The 26,721-nt window shown below is 43.0% G+C and overlaps 1 protein-coding gene across 1 annotated transcript in view; it reads left to right on the top strand.

Moving 5' to 3' along the window:
- DGKI (diacylglycerol kinase iota) overlaps positions 1–26,721 on the top strand; it is a 146,007-nt gene that overhangs the window by 19,110 nt on the left and 100,176 nt on the right. Inside the window, exons 5-13 of the mRNA XM_077807526.1 lie at positions 2,148–2,208; positions 5,789–5,902; positions 6,834–6,971; positions 8,189–8,267; positions 18,191–18,246; positions 19,311–19,373; positions 19,783–19,856; positions 20,878–20,989; positions 23,977–24,176. Of these exons, the coding sequence (XP_077663652.1) occupies positions 2,148–2,208; positions 5,789–5,902; positions 6,834–6,971; positions 8,189–8,267; positions 18,191–18,246; positions 19,311–19,373; positions 19,783–19,856; positions 20,878–20,989; positions 23,977–24,176 (897 nt within the window). The remainder of the gene's footprint in view (positions 1–2,147; positions 2,209–5,788; positions 5,903–6,833; positions 6,972–8,188; positions 8,268–18,190; positions 18,247–19,310; positions 19,374–19,782; positions 19,857–20,877; positions 20,990–23,976; positions 24,177–26,721) is intronic.

The following is a 26,721-nucleotide window of genomic DNA, read 5'->3' as shown; positions in this document are numbered from 1 at the left end:
CCTGAGTCGCCGCCTCTTGCTCCCAAAGCCCCATCCCCATTGCTAGCTCCTCTCCCCTTTCCCCGTCGCCCGCTGGATTGTCTCAAGGGGCCTGCCTGCAGGTAGGATATGGCTCTAGATGAGCAGGGGCTGCCATAGGTTAGTGATGTGGCACCTCCCCTAGCCCTGCGGTAACCAGACTTTTGGTGCGGGTGCTACTTTCTGGTTAAAAACCAGGCACATGGCAACCCTAAATGGCAACCAGACACAGAAAACCAAAGACTGGACTCTCCGGATAAAACCCAGGTGGGTGGCAACTCTCTTTGGAGCACTTTTGTGTATGTATGCAAGGTGTGTTACAATTGTTTGAGGAGCAAATACTTATTAAGGTAAATTTCTGTAGTTTAGACAACACCATGGTGATGGCTGAATCCCTGCTAAATTCATAGTTGTCAAGTTTCACTCAGAGGTAGAGGAGGTTGTACAACATTGGGAGGAAATTTGGATTTTGTTTCTCCAGTTTTACGTTTTCCCTCTGTTCTACCTTGTTCCCACCAAACCTGTAATTGTTCTCCATTTCCTCAGCTCCCTCCAGTCCTGCTGGTGATATGAAATTTGCTGAACACCTTCAAACTTCTAGCAGACTGCTCTCCCTGCCAGTTTAATAATTGGACTGGAACCCACCAATATGCTTAGTAGGAAGGCGGTTGTGTAAACACAGCAGAAAAACACCCAGTTGATCCGTGTGTGCCTCCACAATATAATCATCTGTTTCAGAAGTAAGAGGGAGATTAGCCGTCTAGAGGAAACATAGTGGGAGTTAGGGGAGCTGGCAGGAGAAATGCCCCGAATGCAAGGGCTATATTCCTACTTTAGCCCTACTCCTACTTTCGCCAGGACTCTCAGTAGGCCTGAAAGTGAGTGTTTGCGTTTTCAACCTACAGTCTGATTTTCAATTTCAGGTTTGTTTGCTTTATACAAGGAGAAAATCAGAAGTTTCCCAGCTTCTGAGCTGGAGCGAGAAATTCTCCTTTCAGCTTGACTGCAGATTTAAATAACCAAAATTAATCCAATTGAATAAGGCCTGGTGAGCCATGGAAGAAAGAGCCCATGCTTGCTTCCCGATAGGCTTTTCGTTTTTCATAGTCATATCTGCAGCAATTGGATTTAATTTTCTTCCACAAAACCAAGTTCCACGACTCTGTATGGAGAATTACTGCTGAATTGAGTAATTGAGCGATCAGTTGGGAAAGGAGGCCTAATATATCGCTTAACCCTTGGCAGTATACTATTTACTATGGTCATACTAGTCAAAAGACATTACTGCTTTAAGGAAAATAAGCTGTTTCGTTTCAAAGCACATGGAACAAACATGAAATCTATGAGAAATGAATTATGAAGCATGAAGCTCTTAAGAGGTGAAGTTCTACCTTATGGAAAAGCTTTCACATGAGAACACCTGTGCCCTGTAGCCTTTTTCAGTACCAGTAGAGGGTGCTCCAGGATAACTAACAATCTCCTGCAGTCTCTTTCTACAGTGGACTGAGATCTGCATTACTAGTGTCAGATACTGGAGTGAATTTTTTGGTGAAAGTGAGTTACTATCAGCACTGGTTGAACCAAAACTATTTGAGGCAGACACGGTTCAAGCTTCGGCCACACCACGTTGCTGGGGCTCTTCATTCTTAATCTACAGCAGCGATTTTCAACCCGTGGTCTGCAGAGCCCTTGGAGTCCACAGATTTTGTCTAAGATTTCCAATGGGGTCTGCACCTCCATTAGAAATTTTTTAGGGGTTCGCAAATGAAAAAAGGTTGAAAGCCACAGCCTGATCTACAGCATCCTTGCTGTTCCAGGTGTAAACTTTTCTTGAGCAGTGGCTGGTAGTTGTTCCAAACATGCAGCATTTTTGTTGTAAGAGCAGATTTTCTTTCCATCCCACTGCCTATCTCTGATACTGAACTCTACACCGTGAAGTAACTGTACTTAGTGATAAAATTGGCACTCTGTAATATTTTTTTCATTGGTATGTACAACTGCCTCCATTGTTTTGTTTATTGTCTATGAGTGAAGCATCCCTTATTGCAGTCACTGTATTTCTAATTGCTCACTTCCATCCTATGTTCTTCCTTACGACTCTCCCCTTCCCCCTTCATTTCCCCTGCCAGACTCGAACTGTACAGAAAAGTGCCAAACCTGCGAATCCTGGCCTGCGGTGGGGATGGAACGGTAGGTATTCTGTGCATTTCATGTCAAACTCGATGATTGTCTCCAGTAACTCAGAAAGGACAGAGTTGGACAAAAAAGCCCCTGCAAGGGAGACCTCAGTCCAGTATCTGCTTGAAGGGAACATTAATAATTAAGAGACTTTTCAACATGATAAAATATATTGCAACGTTTCCCTTGCACCCCGATTAAGAATATCTGGTGGTAAGGTGCTATCTGTTATAATATTTGTGTATTACATACTTGTTATGCATAAAATATGTTTGTGACACTATGCCTAAAAAAGCTTCCTTCACCCTTAAGCAGCTTTTACAACTGAACAATATTCATTTTTGTTGGTCTTTTCTTCTGCTGTATCACCATTCTGACTGTTGCTGATATACAAAAACTGATGATCCAGTGGGAAGGGTATGTGACGTAGGCATAGTTTGACTTCTGTATTTAGGGAGGGGGGCAGTTCCAGTCAGGCCAGCAGGGCCATATGCGGTGGTGGGGGGCAAACTCCATGCCTGTCCAAGGCTTGCAGTTTGGGGGGGGGGGGGGGCAATGTCCTCTGTCCTGCCCAACTATGCCCATGGTACGTGACTCGGAGTCAGGAGATCCAGTTTCTATTTGATGTCTGCCATTGTCTCCCTTTGTGACTATAGGCAAGTTGTATGTTCCTCTCCCAATTCCTTTGTAAAGTATTTTGATATCTGTGCATGAAAGGAAGGATGGTTCAGTGGTTAGGGTGCTACCCTGGGACTTGGGAGACCTGGGTTCAATTGACTGCTCTGCCACAGACTTTCTGTGTGACATTGGGCAAGTCATTTAGTCCCTTTGTGCCTCAATTCCCCATCTGTAACATGGGGATAGTACAGGGGTGTGATGAGGATCTCTAAATTCGAGATTGTGGGGTGCTCAGATTCTACACTGACAGGACCATATAAATATCTAAGGTATGTAGGTGCTGAGTATTATATATGTGATTGTGATTCTTCTGCTCATACACGCATACTCCTGCTCGCTCTCATTGAGTTCGCATAAGTATGAGTAGGACAGGTAGCTGCAGTGGAGATGTGGCCAAGCCATGCCACGTACAACCCCCCCTGAAATCGGTGGATATGTGTCTGGCACGGCTCAATCATGTCTCTGCTGCTGCTCCCCGTGCTACTGCGGCTACACTGCTAGCTCACTGAGTGCTTGTGGGAACATATGTGTGTGAGGAGGAGAATCACACCCCTACTTCCTAGTGTAGATGTAGCCTATTTGTGAGCCAATATAGAATCTTCCTTCTTCATAATCAGCTTCTCTCAATATTGCCTGTGATTTTGTCATACTCCAATGTGTATGACATCGCACTGTCCCTTCTGAGATAGCATTTCCACCAGGGTGGTATATAAAGTGTAGGGGCTACCCTGATGACAGAACTCTGCCACCCAAGCTGAGAAATTATATCACTGGGGGTCGAATCTGTTGGAACGGTTTATAATGAACATAGGCAGGGATATGAAAGGAGCCTTAAAGAATGAGGCCCCCAACTCCCATTGAGTTTCAGGGGGAGCTGGGTGTCTAATCTCCCTAGGCCCATGTAAAAATCCCAGCCTTAGTGCATATTAGTATTAATGGAAGGGTGCCTTCACAGTTGGAGAGAAAGTAAGAGTGAACCAGCTAGGGTCCAGCAAAAGGATATCTTTTGTGATTCACTAGGGATTGTTTCCTCCAGAACCTATAGGATTCCGTTTTAGCGGGGGACGCAGTGAAAATAGGTACTTTTCCAATTTATTTGTCAAATGTATGCAGTCTGCCATCCAAGGGAGCTGAAACTATAATGTGAGATAATCTAGGCCCACAGAATTTTAATATAAAAATTAGTGCAGCTCGATTGGCTCTTACCAACTCTTGTTTTCTCTTGACTTCACAGTATGAGCAATAGGGGGCAGTGCCTTCGCGTTACTGTGAACAACTCTAGACTCTTATCTTTGTGGCTGTTAAATCTGAAACAAATTAATATCTCATTGTCCCAAAAGCCAATGAAAAATCTTGCGCAGATGGACTCAGTGAATATTCAGTGAGACCAGATATCACTTTGCCTTGCTGACATGAAACAGAAGGCGGTAGCTTTTCCAGTTTCACTGCTTGCTCTCCCTTTCCTGGGGGATACAGGAAGGCTGTAGGCTCCAGAGCTGTCAGTCTCTGCTCCTTTCACCATCACACAGTTCACAGAAGATGGTAGGCCTTGCCACGCCTAACCCCAAGATTGCTGTTGGATATTTAGAGACTGGGTCAAACTAAATAATAAGGCTTGCCACTCAAATAGAACCAATTTATGTATCATTTCAAAGCAATTTACAAAGGCGATTTAATAATATCTCCACTCTGCAGACCGGGAGACTGAGGCACAGATGAAGTGACCTGCTCAATTTTAGATAGCAAGTCAATGGCAGAGTGGTGGTCCAACTGGCTTCAATGGGCCCAGGATTTCAGCTTAGGGTTTCCTGACTCCATCTCCTATTCTAAGCACCAGGGGCCAGATTTTTAAAGGTATGGGAGTTAGGCTCCTAGCCCATTTTGAAAATCCCACTAGGTGCCTAAAGACCTTAAAAAATCTGGCCCTCAATGACTGTGTTTCCCATACCACCATTTTAAAGTGTAAATTCTACATTATTCTAATATAGCCCTTTTCAGCTCAAAGAAATGCAGAAAGTCCTTTAAAAATTCTATACCTACAAGAATCACTTCCATTACCACATACCACTAATCCACAGCTATTGGTAGAACGTGAAAGCCGTTTAACAGCACAAAGCAACGCTACTCAGTAGTAAACAAGAATTCTTTAGCTACTGGAGCTCAAGCAGGAATTTGGCCAGGACAGCAAAGCTAACATTTCCACTCTTGCAAAAAGTACCTTGGGATCTTTGATAACCATAAATGGTCAGGACCTTGGTTTTGTGCCTCATTTAAAGAATGGCATCTCCAGTGGTACAGTGCCCTTTAACCCTTACTTTCAATGCTGTTACTGTGAAAAAATAATTAGGATGAGTTTCAGATGTTTGCTCTTAGTAATTTTTAACTTATTTTTTTTATTCAGCTTTTTAAAATGCTGTCTAGTTTTGTTTTATGTTTCTTAGTACTCTGCATAAGATAATCCAAGGAGGTCTTTTGTTTTATGACAAGAATTTCAATAAAAAAACCTCAAAGCAATGTTCAGTCAGGTATAAATATAAGTCCATAATTCTAGGTGCTTTGTTTCCTGTTCAGGGAGAGGGTGGAAGTGATTGTTGCTAAATCAATATAACAATAAATATTGCCCATTCATTATTTTTAATAATCAGCATTTATATACAACTTGACATCCAGTTGCTCCTTGTAACACTCCTGTGAGGCAGGCTAATAAATACTGTTATCCCCATTTTGCAGAAGAGGAAGCTGAGGAAGGGTGGCTAAATGGTTGGTTTTCAGCAGTGCTCATTTCTGCATTTCCCACTAATATCACTTGACTATCTGTGTGATGAGGATAAACTCTATTAGTCTGTTTCTTTCTCTTTCACCATTTAAATCCACCCAATTTGATTTCTTTCCCTTTCCTGTTCTCTGTTTGCAGGTGGGCTGGATCCTCTCCATCCTGGATGAGCTACAGCTCAGCCCCCAGCCTCCTGTTGCCGTCCTTCCCCTTGGCACTGGAAATGACCTTGCTCGCACCCTCAACTGGGGAGGGGTAAGCACTGACTCCAGTACCCTCTTATGTGTGACTTACCAGCTATTCATTGGTTTCAGAGTAGCAGCCGTGTTAGTCTGTATCCGCAAAAAGAAAAGGAGGACTTGTGGCACCTTAGAGACTAACAAATTTATTTGAGCATAAGCTTTCGTGAGCTACAGCTCACTTCATCGGATGATGCCCACACAATGAAGTAAAATACAGGGCACCTCAGCTGCTCTGATAACTAGTGCTTGCTTTGGCCCAGATCCTGCAAATGAGCTGTGTGAATTTCAGCAGCTGCATGTGGTTTCTTGAATGCTACTTTTGCTTGTTTTTGGTTCTTATGGATTTGTACCCTCTGAGTTTTGCTTTGGTTTGGGGTTTATGCAAGCCTGAAAAGTGAAAGCTCAGTTCATCTGAAACAAACACGTTTTGGCATGGTTTGTGGTTGAAACCATCAAACCCTCTCTGACATCTATGAAAAGGTTTATGTGAAACTCAGGTTGCATCTGCCCAAAGGTTCACAAACCCATACTGCGTTTCAGGTTTGTGATGAAACAAGGCAAGATCTCATGAACAATTTGTGGCAGGGATTTTATTGCATGTGTGTACGGAATCTTGACACCTGTGGTCAGTAGGACCTGTGGACTGCAGAAGAGGGCGTGGCACTGTTAGTAAAGTCTGTTAGGTCACCTCCATATACCATTGGCCTTACTGTGCCAGTCAGAGATTGTAGTTCTCAACAGTTGCTTGCCAAACTTCCTGTTCCTGGTTCATCCACAGTCTACATACATTTATGAACCGGTTAGGTAGACTTAGTCTGGATTTCATGCAAACTTCCTTCATGCAGATCTGGCATGGCACGGTCACTGGTGTCTCAGTCAGGTAATTAACATGTGACGTGATGTGTCCATTAGTGAGCCTTTGGTGGTGCTCATTCTTCTTTCAGGGTTACACCGATGAGCCTGTCTCGAAGATCCTCTGTCATGTAGAAGATGGGACTATTGTCCAGCTGGACCGCTGGAACCTTCAGGTGGAACGAAACCCTGATTTGCCACAGGAAGAAATCGAGGACGGGGCACGTAAGGTTAGAGCTGCCTGTTTTACAGCAGAGAGAGCCTGGAGGATGCAAACTGGGATTTCTAAGACACAGGAAAACATTTTCCACTCTCGTCTCCCCCTACTACAAGTTTATAGATGTCACCACATTCAGAAGTAGATCACGGTTACAGCATGCTGCCCATTTGTTGTCTCTCATAATGCTCAATATCTGAGCACTTGAACAAACTCCTTGTTCACTGGGTCAAAGGGTGAAAATCTGTGGCATCTCATTTGTTAGATTATTACTTTTTCCCATTGCCTTGTTAGCTGTGGTGAGAAATGATCCAGTCCTCAACTGATTGAAAAACCACAAAGCATATATATATTCTTTGGGCTGCTGCTAGTGGATACCAGTTGTGTATCTGTTCTCTAAGCAAGGTGTTGTGTATGAGTTGTTAGCTTCTGTCTTTTGAAGTTGTCATCCCTTTCCCTCTGTGTGGTCCCGTTACAACACTGACCTTCCCCCGTTTGGTCTGCGAGTTGGAAGGTGAGACAATATTTGTCATGGGAGGAGCTGTATTTCTGATCTCTCCTATTTTAATCTGCAATTATTTTAAAGTAAGGCAATAGCCAGAAAAGGGATTCTGTGAAAATGACTCCTCGTTCCTGCACACAGAGCCCCTCTACCTTTTCTGAGTTATAATTTCAAGTTTACTTACTGAACTCTAGCTTTCCTTCCTGTCAGCCTAATAGAGCCAATATAGCAGTGAAAGGGCCAGATGTGCTCTAGTCTGCCTCATGCATCATCAACAGAATTACCAGCCGAATTCTGAATCCAGGATCTTTATTGCTGCTGATGATGTATGAAGCAGAAGGAACACAGCTTGATTTTCAGATGCCATGCTGAGCTTGTAGTGCTAGCAATTAGGAGAATCTTTGTTTTGACATGTTAAGTAGGAGATTGCTGAGAGAGGATAAATAGGGAACCCCATGATGTCATGTTTACAGAGTCACTTATGTGACCATAAAGCACTGCAGATGTGTTTGTGTTCTTTCATTTTTGCATTTGATTATCTTCAGCGAGTTGTTTCCAGCCTTCATAGCAACTCTGCATATAAATTTTCCCACAGCTTTCTCTTCTCTCCTTATTTAGCTTTTCAAGAAGCTGTTAATTTGAGGGATGACATGAAATGTTTGGTCTTCTTTTCTTGCATACTATATCAAAACATTTTCCTATGTTTTCTTTCTGGTCTTTGATTGCAGCTTCCACTCAGTGTCTTCAATAATTACTTCAGCCTTGGATTTGATGCACATGTCACGCTGGAATTCCATGAATCCCGAGGTGAGAGGAACTCTTAATTCCCTTAACAGTGGGAAGCATAGGAATGGACAAATGGCTTCTGAATTTCAGTTAGGGTTGGCTATGACAACTTGTTTCCCAAAATCTAAAGAGAATGCTGAAACATATAAACTTCTGTCCCAGACAAAAACGTGTGAAGAATGATTCTAGCACTAGTTTCTGAAGGACTTATTAGGCCACAGCTGGACAAATGTGTCCAGTTTTGTCCATCACACTGAAGAAAGGATACTGAAGAAATAGAAAAGGTTTTGGTGATAGAACAAGATTGACTAAATTGGTTGGAAAAGCTGAGCTGAGATTCATGGGAGAAAAAGAGGATAAGAGGGGAGATATTTGAAGTTTTGAAGCTTCTAAAGGAGATGTTAAAGGGAGCTGTAGATGCTATAAAAGGCTTGTGTTGATCCAGAATGAGGGCATGTGGACAAAAATAAGGAAACAGCAGAGAGAAAAAGAGAATTTATATTGGGTACAAATTTTTCCCCCAGTGTGTGTGTGTGTGTGGGGGGGGGAGGGCGTTAGAGAGGGAGTGATAGGGATGTGAAGTTGTGGATGGCAGCAGTAGTAAAGTCATGTGTACAGAAGAACTAGAGAGAGACTTATTACGAAAGGCTATGGTATAGTATTATTGGGTTGAGTTGGACAATACTGAGCCCTAGATCCACTATTTTCGTAAGGAAATAAACAGGCCTTCATAATAATCCACAAAAATCCCCCAGGAGTTCTAGCTTGGGCTGTTGTGTCACTTTATTTCTCTTCATACTGATGAAAATTGTGTCCTGCCGGAAACTCAGAATTCCAAATATGCCTAAACAGCTGAGCTTTGGCTTGACAGGCAGAACATTATGTACATGTGTTGGGTAAGCATATTTATATTACCAGAGCTGCTGTTCAATTTTCCTTGGTCAGCATGTTGTTGATTTAGCTGTGTGGGTTTTGAACGGAAGCCTCACTTGTTCTCATTTTTATACTATAACAATGCCATTAAAAAAGTAAAAAGATAGCACCCTCATGCCATGCTAAATAAAGAGCTGAATGCCTGATGGAATGAGCTAATGCATATTTTATAATGTTTAAGACTGCTGTAAGCTTCAGGAATAATAATGAAGGGCCACAGAAGGGCACAGGAATGAAATGATGACAGCACTATGCATTCCTAATGTGCTTGCAAATATACAGTATAGATGAGTTTCATGGCTACCCTCTTTCTTAGTGGAAGCATTACTTAATTATTAAGTTGTAGAGCTACATAAAGAATGAATGTTATTCCAGACATGCCAGTGTTTTAAAAATTTAGATGAGAGAGAAAATACTCACAGAGCAATCTGTGTGTGGGTATGTGTGGATGGGGAAGCTTGCAAAGCACATGCATCTGCTGTTCCCATTCTAGCTGGCACAGTTATTTTCTCACTTTGTTGAACACAAAAACTTACAAAATGAGTTATGTGTGTTATAGGGGGAGAAAAGCTTAAAGCGTACATTTTGGTGTCGTTGTCTTGTGTGTGTTTGGTTTCATTTAATTTCTTCTGTCACGTGTTATTTATCGAAATAATCAGGATGGGTCAGACTCTAATCTCATTTACAATTGGTGTAAATCCAGAGTAACTCCACTGAAATCAGTGGAATTACTCTGGGTTTACACTAGTTTCATTAAAGCAGAATTTGGTCCAATAAATTGAACGTGCATGCACATTCCTGCATTCAGAGCTATTGTTAATGATATAAAATATCATGAAGTAAATAAAATAAATAAAGATACTGACTTGAACTTCCCTAGTCCACTCGGGCATTTCACAGTGTGGAAATGTAACTGCCCTCTAAGGTAGATGAGTATTTCCCTTTGGTAGACTAGGTAGTAAGTGTCTCAAATGTTACTTTTAATGAACGTTGCCTTTTCAGTGGTGACTTCAGTGCTTATGTGACCAGTTACTTGTTTGAGGTGCATGCAAACAGAGATGCCATTTGCAGATGCAACAAAACAAGTGATTTGTGAACATGTGACAAGGAATGTATTGATTTGGTAGAGTCCTGCATTTGACATTTACCCACAACAAAGCAAACAGGATCATTTGGCAGGCTGAGTGCAATCAAACATGTGTTTTTAATACAGGCAAGTGCAGGTCGTATATCTACGGATAGAAAATGTAGGTCACACTACTATATGGAAGTCTGTATTCTGGAAAGCAGTGATTCATAAAAGGACTTAGGGGGTCTTTATAGGCGACCAACTGAATCTGAGGTCCCAGTGTGATGATGTGGTCAAAAGGGCTATCATGATACTTGGATGGATTAACAGGGAATCATTATGCATGAGTAGGGGAGGTGATATTACCTATGTACAGTAACTCCTCGCTTAACGTTGTAGCTGTGTTCCTGAAACATGCGACTTTAAGTGAAACGATGTTAAGTGAATCCAATTTCCCCATAAGAATTAATGTAAATGGGGGGTTAGGTTCCAGGGAAATTTTTTTCAACAGAGACGAAACTATATATATACATACACTCACACAATATAAGTTTTAAACAAACAATTTAATACTGGTACACAGCGATGATGATTGTGAAGCTTGGTTGAGGTGGTGAAGTCAGAGGGTGGGATATTTCCCAGGGACTGCCTTACTGCTAAATAACGAACTAGCAATCAGCTGAGCCCTCAAGGGTTAATTCATTGTTGTTAATGTAGCCTCCCACTCTACAAGGCAGCACGAATGGAAGGAGGGGAGACAGCATGGTAAACAGAGACACACACCGTGTGTGTGAGAGATGCACAAGGCCCCTTTAAGTACTCTGACCCCACTCTAAGTACATTGCCTTTTTAAGTAGATCAGCAAGTTGAGATGGCAGCTGCTGCCAGGAAGCTCCCTCTGTCCTGAGCCCTGTCCTGTCCCCCCCGCTCTATGGAAATGGGGTAAGCGGGGTGCAGGAGCAGAGGGGAGGGGGACACCCTGATATTAGCCCCCCACTTCCCTCTCCTTGCACAGCAAACAGGAGGCTCGGGGAGCAGCTCTAAGGCAGAGGGCAGGAAAAGCACATGGCAGTAGGGGGAGGGACAGCTGAACTGCCTGCAGTTGATAGCCTGCTGGGCGGCTGCTGCACAGGGAACTTAGGGGAGCGGGGAGCTAATGGGGGGGCTGCTGGTCTACCCTGGTTCCAAGCCCCCACCAGCTAGCTGCAACGGGCTGCTCTTCCTGCAAGCAGTGGACAAAGCAGGTGGCTGCCAAACGACATTATAAGGGAGCATTGCGCCCCTTTAAACGAGCATGTTCCCTAATTGATCAGCAACAAAACAATGTTAACTGCGCCGACTTTAAGTGAGGAGTTCCTGTATATGGAATTGGTGAGACCACTGCTGGAATCCTGTTCTGGTGTGTACATTTTAGAAAGGATTAGAGAGGAATTGGAGAAGAGCTATGAGAATGGTTTGTGGGCTGGAAAACATGCCTTGCAATGGAAGATTAAAAGCGCTCTATTTATCTTATCACAGAGAAGGCTAGGAAGTGATTTAAACACACTCTTATAAATAGCTATTCAGAAAGAAAAGGAGGACTTGTGGCACCTTAGAGACTAACCAATTTATTTGAGCATGAGCTTTCGTGAGCTACAGCTCACTTCATCGGATGCATACTGTGGAAACTGCAGAAGACATTATATACACAGAGACCATGAAACAATACCTCCTCCCACCCCACTCTCCTGCTGGTAATAGCTTATCTAAAGTGATCATCAAGTTGGGCCATTTCCAGCACAAATCCAGGTTTTCTCACCCTCCGCCCCCCCCGCCCCCCGCACAAACTCACTCTCCTGCTGGTAATAGCCCATCCAAAGTGACCACTCTCTTTAAAATGTGTATGATAATCAAGGTGGGCCATTTCCAGCACAAATCCAGGTTTTCTCACCCCGCCCCCACAAACTCACTCTCCTGCTGGCAATAGCTCATCCAAACTGACCACTCTCCTTACAATGTGCGTGATAATCAAGGTGGGCCGTTTCCAGCATATAAGATATCGGATGGTAGAGGGCTCTTTAGTCTATCAGACAAAAGCATAAAAGATCCAGTGGCTGGTTAAGAAAGCTCAAACTGGAAAAAAAGACAAAAAGTTTTAACTGTGAGTAATTAATAATTGGAAACAGATTACTAAGTATGTGATAAATTCTCCATCACTTAGAATCTTTAAATCAAAATTGGTTATCTTTCTAATTAGGCTCTACTTTAGCTACAAATTGTTGGGCTAGGTATGGAAATCACTAGGTTGAATTCTATGGCCTGTAATATGCAGGAGGTCAGACTAGATGATCATAGTGGTTCCTTCTGGCCTTAAAATCTATGAATCATTCAGTTTTGTTTCAAATGTTTCATGAGATTTAGAATAATCCAAATGGAGATCTACTTAGTGTACAGTGTGTACTGGTGTCACTGAAAAGTTGTGATTGTGCTGTTGGAAGTTTACGGTGGGGTCATGAGACAGACAATGTAACTCTTTAAGGTGGTGTTGTGGTAAATTTCCCTCAAGAGAATCATGGTTTGGGGGCTGTCTGCCCTTACCCTCATCCACTCTACTTTACACCAAAAAGGGGCTACACTAAATAGAAATCTACTAGCAAAGAATAGCGCAGAGGGTAGATTCTTGCAAAGTAAAAGTTCATTTGACATTTCTCACCTTTTGATTACCAATGGGTGATGCATGTACAGTACGCATGGAATTGCTCTTTTAGGGTTGCTGATGTAGATAGCGCTGAAAATAAAGACTTCCCTTGCCTTTTCCCCATCATGGGTTGAAAGCTAGCAGCATGCCAAGGCTGTAAATCTGTCTTCTTGCCTCCAGGAAAGCTTGGAATGAAACTTCTCAGAACAGCAAGGGTGCACTGCTAACTTTCTCCCTTATGACAACTTTGTTTTCTTCAAAAAGAAATGGAGTACTTGTGGCACCTTAGAGACTAACCAATTTATTTGAGCATGAGCTTTCGTGAGCTACAGCTCACTTCATCAGATGCATACTGTGGAAACTGCAGCAGACTTTATATATACACAGAGAATATGAAACAATACCTCCTCCCACCCCACTGTCCTGCTGGTAATAGCTTATCTAAAGTAATCGTCAGGTTAGGCCATTTCCAGCACAAATCCAGGTTTTCTCACCCTCCACCCCCCCACACAAATTCACTCTCCTGCTGGTGATAGCCCATCCAAAGTGACAACTCTTTACACAATGTGCATGATAATGAAGTTAGGCCATTTCCTGCACAAATCCAGGTTCTCTCACTCCCTCACCCCCCTCCAAAAACCCACCCCCATACACACACAGACTCACTCTCCTGCTGGTAATAGCTCGTCCAAACTGACCACTCTCCAAGTTTAAATCCAAGTTAAACCAGAACATCGGGGGGGGGGTAGGAAAAAACAAGAGGAAATAGGCTACCTTGCATAATGACTTAGCCACTCCCAGTCTCTATTTAAGCCTAAATTAATAGTATCCAATTTGCAAATGAATTCCAATTCAGCAGTTTCTCGCTGGAGTCTGGATTTGAAGTTTTTTTGTTTTAAGATAGCGACCTTCATGTCTGTGATTGCGTGACCAGAGAGATTGAAGTGTTCTCCGACTGGTTTATGAATGTTATAATTCTTGACATCTGATTTGTGTCCATTTATTCTTTTACGTAGAGACTGTCCAGTTTGACCAATGTACATGGCAGAGGGGCATTGCTGGCACATGATGGCATAAATCACATTGGTGGATGTGCAGGTGAACGAGCCTCCGATAGTGTGGCTGATGTTATTAGGCCCTGTGATGGTGTCCCTGAATAGATATGTGGGCACAATTGGCAACGGGCTTTGTTGCAAGGATAAGTTCCTGGGTTAGTGGTTCTGTTGTGTGGTATGTGGTTGTTGGTGAGTATTTGCTTCAGGTTGCGGGGCTGTCTGTAGGCAAGGACTGGCCTGTCTCCCAAGATTTGTGAGAGTGTTGGGTCATCCTTTAGGATAGGTTGTAGATCCTTAATAATGCATTGGAGGGGTTTTAGTTGGGGGCTGAAGGTGACGGCTAGTGGCGTTCTGTTATTTTCTTTGTTAGGCCTGTCCTGTAGTAGGTAACTTCTGGGAACTCTTCTGGCTCTATCAATCTGTTTCTTTACTTCCGCAGGTGGGTACTGTAGTTGTAAGAAAGCTTGACAGAGATCTTGTAGGTGTTTGTCTCTGTCTGAGGGGTTGGAGCAAATGCGGTTGTATCGCAGAGCTTGGCTGTAGACGATGGATCGTGTGGTGTGGTCAGGGTGAAAGCTGGAGGCATGCAGGTAGGAATAGCGGTCAGTAGGTTTCCGGTATAGGGTGGTGTTTATGTGACCATTGTTTATTAGCACTGTAGTGTCCAGGAAGTGGATCTCTTGTGTGGACTGGACCAGGCTGAGGTTGATGGTGGGATGGAAATTGTTGAAATCATGGTGGAATTCCTCAAGGGCTTCTTTTCCATGGGTCCAGATGATGAAGATGTCATCAATATAGCGCAAGTAGAGTAGGGGCTTTAGGGGACGAGAGCTGAGGAAGTGTTGTTCTAAATCAGCCATAAAAATGTTGGCATACTGTGGGGCCATGCGGGTACCCATAGCAGTGCCGCTGATCTGAAGGTATACATTGTCCCCAAATGTGAAATAGTTATGGGTAAGGACAAAGTCACAAAGTTCAGCCACCAGGTTAGCCGTGACATTATCGGGGATAGTGTTCCTGATGGCTTGTAGTCCATCTTTGTGTGGAATGTTGGTGTAGAGGGCTTCTACATCCATAGTGGCCAGGATGGTGTTATCAGGAAGATCACCGATGGATTGAAGTTTCCTCAGGAAGTCAGTGGTGTCTCGAAGGTAGCTGGGAGTGCTGGTAGCGTAGGGCCTGAGGAGGGAGTCTACATAGCCAGACAATCCTGCTGTCAGGGTGCCAATGCCTGAAATGATGGGGCGCCCAGGAGTTCCAGGTTTATGGATCTTGGGTAGTAGATAGAATATCCCAGGTCGGGGTTCCAGGGGTGTGTCTGTGCGGATTTGATCTTGTGCTTTTTCAGGAAGTTTCTTGAGCATATGCTGTAGTTGCTTTTGGTAACTCTCAGTGGGATCATAGGGTAATGGCTTGTAGAAACTCGTGTTGGAGAGCTGCCGAGCAGCCTCTTGTTCATATTCCGACCTATTCATGATGACAACAGCACCTCCTTTGTCAGCCTTTTTGATTATGATGTCAGAGTTGTTTCTGAGGCTGTGGATGGCATTGCGTTCCGCATGGCTGAGGTTATGGGGCAAGTGATGCTGCTTTTCCACAATTTCAGCCCGTGCACGTCGGCGGAAGCACTCTATGTAGAAGTCCAGTCTGCTGTTTCAACCTTCAGGAGGAGTCCACCTAGAATCCTTCTTTCTGTAGTGTTGGTAGGGAGACCTCTGTGGATTAGTATGTTGTTCAGAGGTATTTTGGAAATATTCCTTGAGTCGGAGATGTCGAAAATAGGATTCTAGGTCACCACAGAACTGTATCATGTTCATGGGGGTGGAGGGGCAGAAGGAGAGGCCCCGAGATAGAACAGCTGCTTCTGCTGGGCTGAGAGTATAGTTGGATAGGTTAACAATATTGCTAGGTGGGTTGAGGGAACCATTGCTGTGGCCCCTTGTAGCATGTAGTAGTTTAGAAAGTTTAGTGTCCTTTTTCTTTTGTAGAGAAGCAAAGTGTGCGTTGTAAATGGCTTGTCTAGTTTTAGTAAAATCCAGCCACGAGGAAGTTTGTGTGGAAGGTTGGTTTTTTATGAGAGTATCCATTTTTGAGAGCTCATTCTTAATCTTTCCCTGTTTGCTGTAGAGGATGTTGATCAGGTGGTTCCGCAGTTTCTTTGAGAGCGTGTGGCACAAGCTGTCAGCATAGTCTGTGTGGTATGTAGATTGTAATGGATTTTTTACCTTCAGTCCTTTTGGTACGATGTCCATCTGTTTGCATTTGGAAAGGAAGATGATGTCTGTCTGTATCTGTGCAAGTTTTTTCATGCAGTTGATAGATTTCCACTCCATACGGCTAAATGCAGTGCCTTGCATAATGACAGGTTTCAGAGTAACAGCCGTGTTAGTCTATATTCGCAAAAAGAAAAGGAGTACTTGTGGCACCTTAGAGACTAACCAATTTATTTGAGCATGAGCTTTCGTGAGCTACAGCTCACTTCATCAGATGCATACCGTGGAAACTGCAGCAGACTTTATATATACACAGAGAATATGAAACAATACCTCCTCCCACCCCACTGTCCTGCTGGTAATAGCTTATCTAAAGTAATCGTCAGGTTAGGCCATTTCCAGCACAAATCCAGGTTTTCTCACCCTCCACCCCCCCCACAAATTCACTCTCCTGCTGGTGATAGCCCATCCAAAGTGACAACTCTTTACACAATGTGCATGATAATGAAGTTAGGCCATTTCCTGCACAAATCCAGGTTCTCTCACTCCCTCACCCCCCTCCAAAAACCCACCCCCATACACACACAGACTCACTCTCCTGCTGGTAATAGCTCGTCCAAACTGACCACTCTCCAAGTTTAAATCCAAGTTAAACCAGAACATCGGGGGGGGGGGGTAGGAAAAAACAAGAGGAAATAGGCTACCTTGCATAATGACTTAGCCACTCCCAGTCTCTATTTAAGCCTAAATTAATAGTATCCAATTTGCAAATGAATTCCAATTCAGCAGTTTCTCGCTGGAGTCTGGATTTGAAGTTTTTTTGTTTTAAGATAGCGACCTTCATGTCTGTGATTGCGTGACCAGAGAGATTGAAGTGTTCTCCGACTGGTTTATGAATGTTATAATTCTTGACATCTGATTTGTGTCCATTTATTCTTTTACGTAGAGACTGTCCAGTTTGACCAATGTACATGGCAGAGGGGCATTGCTGGCACATGATGGCATAAATCACATTGGTGGATGTGCAGGTGAACGAGCCTCCGATAGTGTGGCTGATGTTATTAGGCCCTGTGATGGTGTCCCCTGAATAGATATGTGGGCACAATTGGCAACGGGCTTTGTTGCAAGGATAAGTTCCTGGGTTAGTGGTTCTGTTGTGTGGTATGTGGTTGTTGGTGAGTATTTGCTTCAGGTTGCGGGGCTGTCTGTAGGCAAGGACTGGCCTGTCTCCCAAGATTTGTGAGAGTGTTGGGTCATCCTTTAGGATAGGTTGTAGATCCTTAATAATGCGTTGGAGGGGTTTTAGTTGGGGGCTGAAGGTGACGGCTAGTGGCGTTCTGTTATTTTCTTTGTTAGGCCTGTCCTGTAGTAGGTAACTTCTGGGAACTCTTCTGGCTCTATCAATCTGTTTCTTTACTTTCTCTTGTTTTTTCCTACCCCCCCCCCCGCCCCAGATGTTCTGGTTTAACTTGGATTTAAACTTGGAGAGTGGTCAGTTTGGACGAGCTATTACCAGCAGGAGAGTGAGTCTGTGTGTGTATGGGGGTGGGTTTTTGGAGGGGGGTGAGGGAGTGAGAGAACCTGGATTTGTGCAGGAAATGGCCTAACTTCATTATCATGCACATTGTGTAAAGAGTTGTCACTTTGGGTGGGCTATCACCAGCAGGAGAGTGAATTTGTGTGGGGGGGTGGAGGGTGAGAAAACCTGGATTTGTGCTGGAAATGGCCTAACCTGACGATTACTTTAGATAAGCTATTACCAGCAGGACAGTGGGGTGGGAGGAGGTATTGTTTCATATTCTCTGTGTATATATAAAGTCTGCTGCAGTTTCCACAGTATGCATCTGATGAAGTGAGCTGTAGCTCACGAAAGCTCATGCTCAAATAAATTGGTTAGTCTCTAAGGTGCCACAAGTACTCCATTTCTTTTTGCGAATACAGACTAACACGGCTGTTACTCTGAAACCTTTGTTTTCTTCCTTGTTCTTCTTTTACAGAAGCAAATCCAGAGAAATTCAACAGTCGCTTTCGAAATAAAATGTTTTATGCTGGGGTGAGTTGCGAATGGATGTTACAGAATAGCCTTGGTTTATTTATTTAAATTATATATTATTTATTCCCCTTCCTCTCCCTTTCACTCCTGAGGGTTATGACCATTTATTTTGCCCATTACCTTTAAAAGTACATAGTTTGCTTCCAGGTACTTCTGGCAATGCCTCCCCATGTCTGTTTGAAAGGGATTGAAGTATTATTTTCCTATAATAATTAGTAGTTCAGAAGAGTGCTACAGCCTTTGGAAGAAGGACTGATAATATCCTGAATCCGCTGCTGCAGATTGGCAAGCGCTTCACTGTTGTGTTCACATTTATTTTCATATGTGGGCAGCACTTGGATACGGAAGTTACTGGGGAAGTTGCTAGTGCACAGGAAAAATCGCTGACCATATCTTTCAGCCCCTGATGAGCATTCCTTGACTTGGAGCTAGAGAGAGGAGGAGGACAGAGAGCTGCTATTTGAAGCATCTCATTTTCATACATGAATATGCAAATCAGATGACCATTTCTTATCAAGGAGGGAAGTGGACGGTCTTCAGCTTTATTCTAAGGTGTAATTAGGAAAGGAGGTCATTGACTAGATAATACTTGCCGTCATACATGTCTTTCCGCTGTCAGATTCTATCACTGTCACCACACCCAGAAGCCTTATGCGTTAAAAACAAACAAACGAACAAGAGCAAGAATTTGCATGATGTTTTGGGTGCACAATGGTGTTCCATGGTAAATCTTCCAAAGTGGAGTGCTTTTTCTTAGTGTAGCACCTTAATGCAGCAAAACAAGTGGACCAATCTTCCCTTCTGTGTCCTCGCCCCCCAGCTCTGATTCAAGGGACTCTTGAGAATTTGAAACATGCACTGCTGACTGGATGCTAACAGAAGAAACTTGGGCTAAAACTCTCTGTCAATGGGAGCAGGAAAGAAAAGAGTTTAGCGCAGGATGGTATGTGGTGGCAGAATCTGGGGAGGGATGCAAAGGAAGGAAAGTGAAAGGAAGAAGCTGTAGATCATTCAAATAAAAAAAATTCTGATTTGAATTCCCTCCCTTTTCATATGTCTGGTAGGCAGCCTTTTCAGACTTCCTGCAGAGAAGTTCCAGAGATTTATCCAAACATGTTAAAGTTGTGGTAAGTATAGGAAAGCATGGCATCATTTTGTGCAGTGAGACAGATGGAGTGTGTGTGTGTGTGTGTGAGAGAGAGAGAGAGAGAGGGAGGGAGTGCTGTGAAAACACAAACCTAATCACACCAGACCATTGATTGTTACTTTCAGTTTTGACCGTGACATTTGAAACATATTTTGTAGAAAGCCTTTGGGAATTTACATACATGACAATTGCCCACTGGGTAACACACCCTTCCCTATCTCACAGAGAGTGAATGGTGCCCAGCAACTATGCTATAGAGAGATGGGTATTTCTAAAATGTGATCCACATTCTTGGGCAGGTTGTTACAAAATGGGGTAACAGCAATTATTATCCTGTCCGAGACCCCATTTACAAACCCCTCTTTGTTCTGTTGCTTTGGTTTTTGCAGTGTGATGGAACAGACCTGACCCCAAAGATTCAGGAGCTGAAGTTCCAATGTATAGTGTTTTTAAATATACCCAGGTAAGCTCCAGTTCACAACAAACTGCTGGCTCCATAGGAACAGTTAATCAATAAATACAATTTCCAGAGTTGTGCACCTAATACATGAACAAGGAAGTCAACAGATAGAGTTGTCTTCTGCTTCATTAGAAACACAAAGCAGGAGGAAAAAAATCAGTACCTTCCAAATAGAAGAGCTCCAAATGGGTTTGGAAGAAACACTATTTCCTAACATCTTAGAGGGTGTCACAAAAAGTGGGGTGTGTTTTTAAAAGCCCAATATTCCCCCATCTTCCCTGTCCCCTTACCAAAGATTTCCTTTCCAAGGTACTCACTTCCTCTCCCTCCTGTGTTGCCCTCTGTGCAAGGTTCTTTGTGATGTCTCCTCTCCAAAGTTCTCCCCACCCCCTGCTCTGCAAGATCTCCCATATATCCCTAACAATAGGCAGGAGAGAGAAGCAGCAGCAGCCATTAGGTAGGAGGCCACTGTTGAGCTCCTCCCCCAATCTATCTCAGCTTTTGCATCTCCTTTGCTCCCAGACCTTCTGAGCGGGAGGGAGGGAGGAAACTAAGGTCTGCAGAAAGCAAGCTCAGCTTCAGCCTCCTGCCTTCTTAGCAGGGGCACAAAGCAGCCTTTGTTGGCAGGAGGCTGCAGGTGAAAATCCAGCTGATCTGACGAAGGACTGGGGGGAGAGGGGAGAGAAGAGTCCTGAGCACTACTGCAAAAAGGCACTGTCCCCTCTCTGCTGCCTCCCATCTCCACTCAGCAACCTACCAGAAGTTGGGATAGACAAACTAATTGCCTACCCCACCAGCCTGAAAGTTGGAGGGCAGGTTTCCTGTCTGATCTTTCCTATAATTATATGTATGGTCACTGGGAGGCCCCAGAATGGATTTTAAGACCTTTTGGAATAGATGTATGGCTATTCACCCAGAAGATAAAGAACTGGCCAGTACTTATGCTTTATTTTCTTTTAATTGTTGTAAGACCCAGTGGGGCAAATTCTTAGTATGCTCTCATTTTCTAAACCTCTTTCTGCAGGTATTGTGCTGGCACAATGCCCTGGGGTACCCCCAGCGACCACAGAGACTTTGAACCTCAGCGCCATGATGATGGTTACATTGAGGTCATTGGGTTCACTATGGCCTCTCTGGTGAGAATTTTTGCAGAGCTGAGTATTTTTTTTGCATGCAGTAGATTTCACACTGCTTAAGGCGCTGGGAGTATTCTGTGTGCGATTTTGTATGAGACACCTCATGTCCATGGCTCAACACTAGCGTGCACAAAGTTTCGTACCAAAAAGATTCTCTCCTATGCTTTCCTGGGTTCAATAAGGTGGAGAAAATTTGTTTTAGCCTCAATTTTTTTTCAATTATGAACAAATAATGGTTTTCAAAGGAAGAGAAGTATGATTTCATTATCAAAATGTACTCCCTGAAAACCTGGTTGCTTTGAACATATCTAATGGTGCTTCAAAATGCTCCCAAATCAAAATTCAAAGAAGATTAAAGTGTTATAGAAGGGATGTGTGTGCATGTGTATGTGTGTTTGTACAATGGGAAACTAATATGGTTGCACAATAACTGCTGTTTGTTACCAGCCCCACCACAACTGGGGTTTTTGTATATTTCCCATATACATTAGAGCTGGTCAGACATTCTTTGTTGAAAAATAGGGTTCCAGCAACAAAATTTTTTGTGTGTAGAACAATTACATTAAAAAAATTTTTTTGATGAAATTTGTAAACAAACAAAATATTTTGACAATCTTTTTTGAAAATTTCAAAATATTCCATGTCAAAATTGTGGGAAAAAATCCTACTTTCACTTTTTCACTGGGAGAAAAGAAAAGAAAAAGTAAGAAATCATGTGTGTTGGGGGGTGGGGTGGAGGGATAATTTTGTTGTTTAAAAAAAGAAGGAAAAAAAGAAAAGAAAAAGAAAATCTTTAGGTTTTTTTCCCCCAAAAAACTTTGTAAAATGTACTTACTCTTTTTAAACCATCTTTACTAATCACATAATTAAAGGTTGTCCAAACTTTGCAAAGTTGAGAAGTACCACATTGTCAAATCACCAGGTGCTCAAAGGACATATCTAATTTGCATAAAATAGACACATGTGGTAGCCCTCCTCGTCTTCAGTATGTAGGTGCGGCCTGCAGCTCACTTGGAATATGGAGCATTACATGCTGGGACTCCTGGCCTTTAAGGGCCGCATCTCCATATTGAAATTGAGCATTCCTTTCTGCTGTACTCTAGAATTGACCATCACTGGTATTGCAAAAGTTCTCCACCTAAAGTCGCACCTAAAAATCTGAATAGTTTAAAAGAATTTCAATTAGTGCATTAAATATTCTCAGAAAATTCCCATTTTCCCTGTTTTATCAGAGTGAGGGTGTGGGAGAAATTTTAAGAAGATCACAGACTATAAGAGAGACACTCCTGATTGAGTAGTGCAACTGTTATTTTAAGTATTTGTGTTTTCTAGCTGGTGCTCACGTATTATAAAACATTGTACAGTCTGCATATGTTAGCTAAAATTTTGATGACTTCTTCTTTGCTCTCAAGGTCTATAGTGCCTTCAGACTGAAGTCTTGCCTAAAGCCAGTGAGGCTGATTTACTTTGTGCTGCGTTATAAGGAATATTTACATAAAAAGATCTATGTATGTGGAGTACATTAATACATAAAATTATGCTGATGCATAATTAAGCATTACATTTGTATATGCACCAGCCATGGAATTCAGAATGAACATTTCCATAGCAACCTTAACCCTTGTGTCATCACCTTTCAATTATGCATTAAAATTATGCCATTTAAAACCCTGAGCAAGATAACATGGTATTTGAGAAATAATAGAACATTGTGTGATTTAGTGGAAAAGGAATAAAACTTTTTGAAATGGGTGTTGTCTACTGGTCAGAACACAGAACAGCAATCTAGAAATATAGGAGTTCTGCTTCCCCTCTGACACTGATTTGCTGTGTAGTCTTGAGCAAGTCACTTAACCTAAAATGGGAGTGATAATTTTTACCTGCCCAACAAAGGTGTTGTGAGCATTGAATAATCTTTGTAAAGTGCTTTGAAAGCATCAGGTAAGTGCCACTGTAATTGTTTTTCTTTTGTTCCCACAAAAAAAAAAGTTAACTCTAAGTGCATTTCCCAAGTACAAACCTTAAAAACACAAGACCACCAGTTAAAGTGGTGTTACCCTCCAGACCAATCTCTGTCTTTGTACCTTTTCACTATAGTGCCCAAACACATTCACAGGCTCCTCAGTTCCATGCCAAAGTGCTTTTCAGTTTCGGCATACAACCATCCACAATGCAGGCATCTAATTCCTCACAATCACACTGAAATAAACTTTATCTCCATCATAAGCAAAACTAAGATGCCTTACTGCTAGTCATACTTTAAAGGTCTATGCCCCTGATTGGGGTTTCTGCTATAGCCTTTGTATACTGGTGGAGCTATCATACAGGTGCCACAAAGCCAGTGGCAACTGACTGGGAGTACCCCTAGCATCAGGGGAATTCCCTAGTGGTGTAGGTCTAGTGGAATAACCCTTCATCACCCCCACTATTACAGTGCTTGGTGTAGATGTATGTCAGGTTATAAATGAGGGAAGGGGCAGGATGTATTGGAGGAATGAGAAGGTGTAGCTGGAATGCACTGAACTGTATTTACAATGTAACATCTCACAGGGAATCAGTGCAGGCAACAGTGAGTTAGAGTAGTCTTCGGGGTTGCCTCCAGAGGGCCGCAGAGGTGATGCACAGCCACCTTTGCCACCCCTCTCCTGAGCTGCATGAACTCATTTAGGCCACAATTCAGAATCAGGTCCCTAAGGCTTCCTAGTGGTGATGAATTTAGAATAGTGGGTTCTTTGCATTGAATCCTCCAAATTAGTGGACAGTTGCTGCTTTTGGACTGTATTCTGGCAAGCTGGTAAATCTCCCTGTGACAGAACAAACCACTTACTGCAACAGAGTCGGTCTCATGTGCAGATGGAATAGTTTGTAGCGGAGGATATAGAGTGCTGGGTAAAACAGGATTAGGGAGATGTTAGCTAACTCACATGGCTGGTATAGGACGGTAACATTATGGCTTTCCTCCTCTTTGCTTTGTCCTTGTTCTGCAGGCTGCTCTTCAGGTGGGAGGTCATGGAGAAAGGTTGCATCAGTGCCGGGAAGTGACTCTGTTAACATACAAGTCTATCCCCATGCAAGTGGATGGGGAGCCATGTCGACTTGCTCCGTCTCTCATTCGGATCTCCCTAAGGAACCAGGCCAATATGGTGCAGAAGAGCAAGAGGAGAACATCCATGCCTTTACTCAATGAGTGAGTTGGACTTGTTCATGTCCTAATACAAGGAGGCTCTTACTGGGCAGAGAATTCAAACAGGAAGTTTGCATGGACTGAACCATCAGAGTATTTGGAGAAAGAGGTCCAGAAACCCCAAAATGTTCCTCTCCTCCACATTGTAAATATTTACCAGATTTTGTTTGTGCTTTAACTAACAGGGTTCCCTTTGTTGTGCTTTCAGAAAGATGTTATGTCTTTCAGTTATCCAAAGGTGTAACTATACGGGGAGGTCTCAGTGGACTCAACTGTGTGACTCTTACTAACACACATAGAAGCTGTGCAGATACGCCTCTCACACTCTTTAAAGTGCCATATAATTTGCTTTCTGAAATTAATGAGTCTTCTTGATCCCACGTTGAGACCATTCAACAGATATCCACAGTCCACTGCAGGGCACATATGTGCTCAGGCTATATTGCAGTCTTTGTGTTGGGAGCATGCTGCTCCCAGGTGCAAATGGGACCAGCTGGAGGATTCACTGAGTAGGGCTGTTTGTCACCATGTGGGGAATCCTGATCAGAGTGCGCTGGTATAAATCACTAAGGGCTTGTCTACACATACAACGCTGCGGTGCTGAGAGAAGACTCTACCTATGCCGACAGGAGAGCTTCTCCCCTTAGTGTAGTTACTCCACTGCCCTGAGAAGTGGTAGCTATGTCATGGGAGAAGCCCTCCTGTCGCTATACTGTGTATGCTATACTGTCTACAGTTGAATGGTGTTGCTCGGGGTAAATTTTCCACACCACTGAGCAACGCATTTATATCGACAAAAGTCTGTAGTGTAGGCCAAGCCTTAGGGTCTGGCGACTCTGCAGCTGGGAGCATGCTTCCCAGCACAGGTAGACAGACTTGTACTAGCTCTACTCAAGTTGGTGTGCTAAAAACAGCTATGTGGCCACGGTGACATTTGTGATGGCTCTGGCTTGTTGCCTGAATACAACCGCACGTGACACCCGGGTATGTACTTGGGTGGCTAGCCTAAAATGCTGCCCGTGGCTAACTACCATTTTTCACATGCTAGCTCAAGCAGAGCTAGCTGAATTTCTCTACCCGCACTGGAGGGCATGCTCCGAGCTGCAGTGTATATGTACCCCTAATTGAGAGAGTTCAATAGCTCTCAAATAAATAGTAATTCTTTCTGTGCTGCAGTCTCTGAGCAGTGGCAAAACATTGCAGTGTTCTTGGAAGCATCAGTGTTCCACTGGAATATCAGCAATTCAAAGGGGACTTCTGGTCTATTGGGAAGTACTGAGGGATGCATTTTACATGAGACACTAGATATAGTATATTTGGCAGCTCCCAGTCTGCTAAAAGAAAAACTAGAGTACTCAGATTACAATGAGCGTGTTAGCTTTAGGGAGTTGCATCTGAGGGTAGATTAGGATTGAGAGTTTCTGGATCAGGGAACCAGGAAAGAAAGGAACAAAAGTGAGAATGGACAAGAAAGGAGATAAGCTATCAAACGAGAGGGAAGTGGCATTAGAGTAGCCTAAAAAGGAACAGGGAAAGGTTGAAATAAATGGAAGCCAGAAAACATGCAAAGAAGAGAAGATAAATTTTTAAAATATCTTTTTATACTAAAAAATTAATTTTAAAAATCCCCAAGAGATCATTTTAATAGCATAAGAATATTTTTTTAAAAAAACTTTAAATATTAAAAATGCCATTGTTCTTGATTTACCAATGAGTCTTTCTGTGCTGCTGCAATGGGAGCCAATAAGCATCTCCACCAACTTCTTCATCATGTATTATTTAAATTGCAAAAGACAAGGCAGGCCTTCAGTATACTGAGCATAGGTTTAAAGCCAAATACCTCCAGCACCCTACAAATGTGTTTCATTCAAACAGCCACGTACTCAGGAGTGTGTTATTCCTTTTAGCAAATCCAGTGGCTGCCAACCTTCTGAAGCAGAAGTGTATCAATTCATAAAATCAAGTCCTTTGCTAGACCAACCAGTGCTTCCTTATTCAGTTTTGCATGTTCAGTTCTGTTAATGAGACAAACGTTTTGGAGCAGCAGTCTAAGCTTGTGTTTGCCATATTAGATCCTTATTTGTCTGGAAAATATGTTAGGCATAAATTTCACCTTGAACAGCTGATGAATAGAAGACTATCACCCCCTGAACAATGACCTCTAATTTCTTTTCATCACCCCATACCGTGCTACAAAGTCCAAACTGGAAAAATTCAATCCTGAGCCATTGTTTCCAGCCACGAGGGAGGCCACAGCAGTGGGAAGAAAGCATCTAATATATTTCAGTCTAGTTATTAGCATGGTCAGGCATGAGCTATGGCATCTGAGTTTAAACTGTGGATGGGGGATACGGATCCGCCCCATCGTGGTAACACTGTACAGTAATTAAGGTCCACTGAGTCCTGGAGAATATTGTTCATGGCGGAATTGGTTTGAATATGCTATGCCAAACTCCATCGGGTTCAGAGCTTCTGTTGTTTAGGTACCTTTTGGTTTGACTGAAATATCCACCTGGGAGTCTGTGTTTTTGGGGGGTTACTGGCAGTT

Source organism: Eretmochelys imbricata, chromosome 1 (assembly GCF_965152235.1).
Source record: "Eretmochelys imbricata isolate rEreImb1 chromosome 1, rEreImb1.hap1, whole genome shotgun sequence".
In the NCBI taxonomy this organism is placed as follows: Eukaryota; Metazoa; Chordata; order Testudines; family Cheloniidae; genus Eretmochelys; species Eretmochelys imbricata.
Note: the sequence above shows the minus strand (reverse complement) of the source record. Positions and strands in the feature narration are given on the sequence as shown.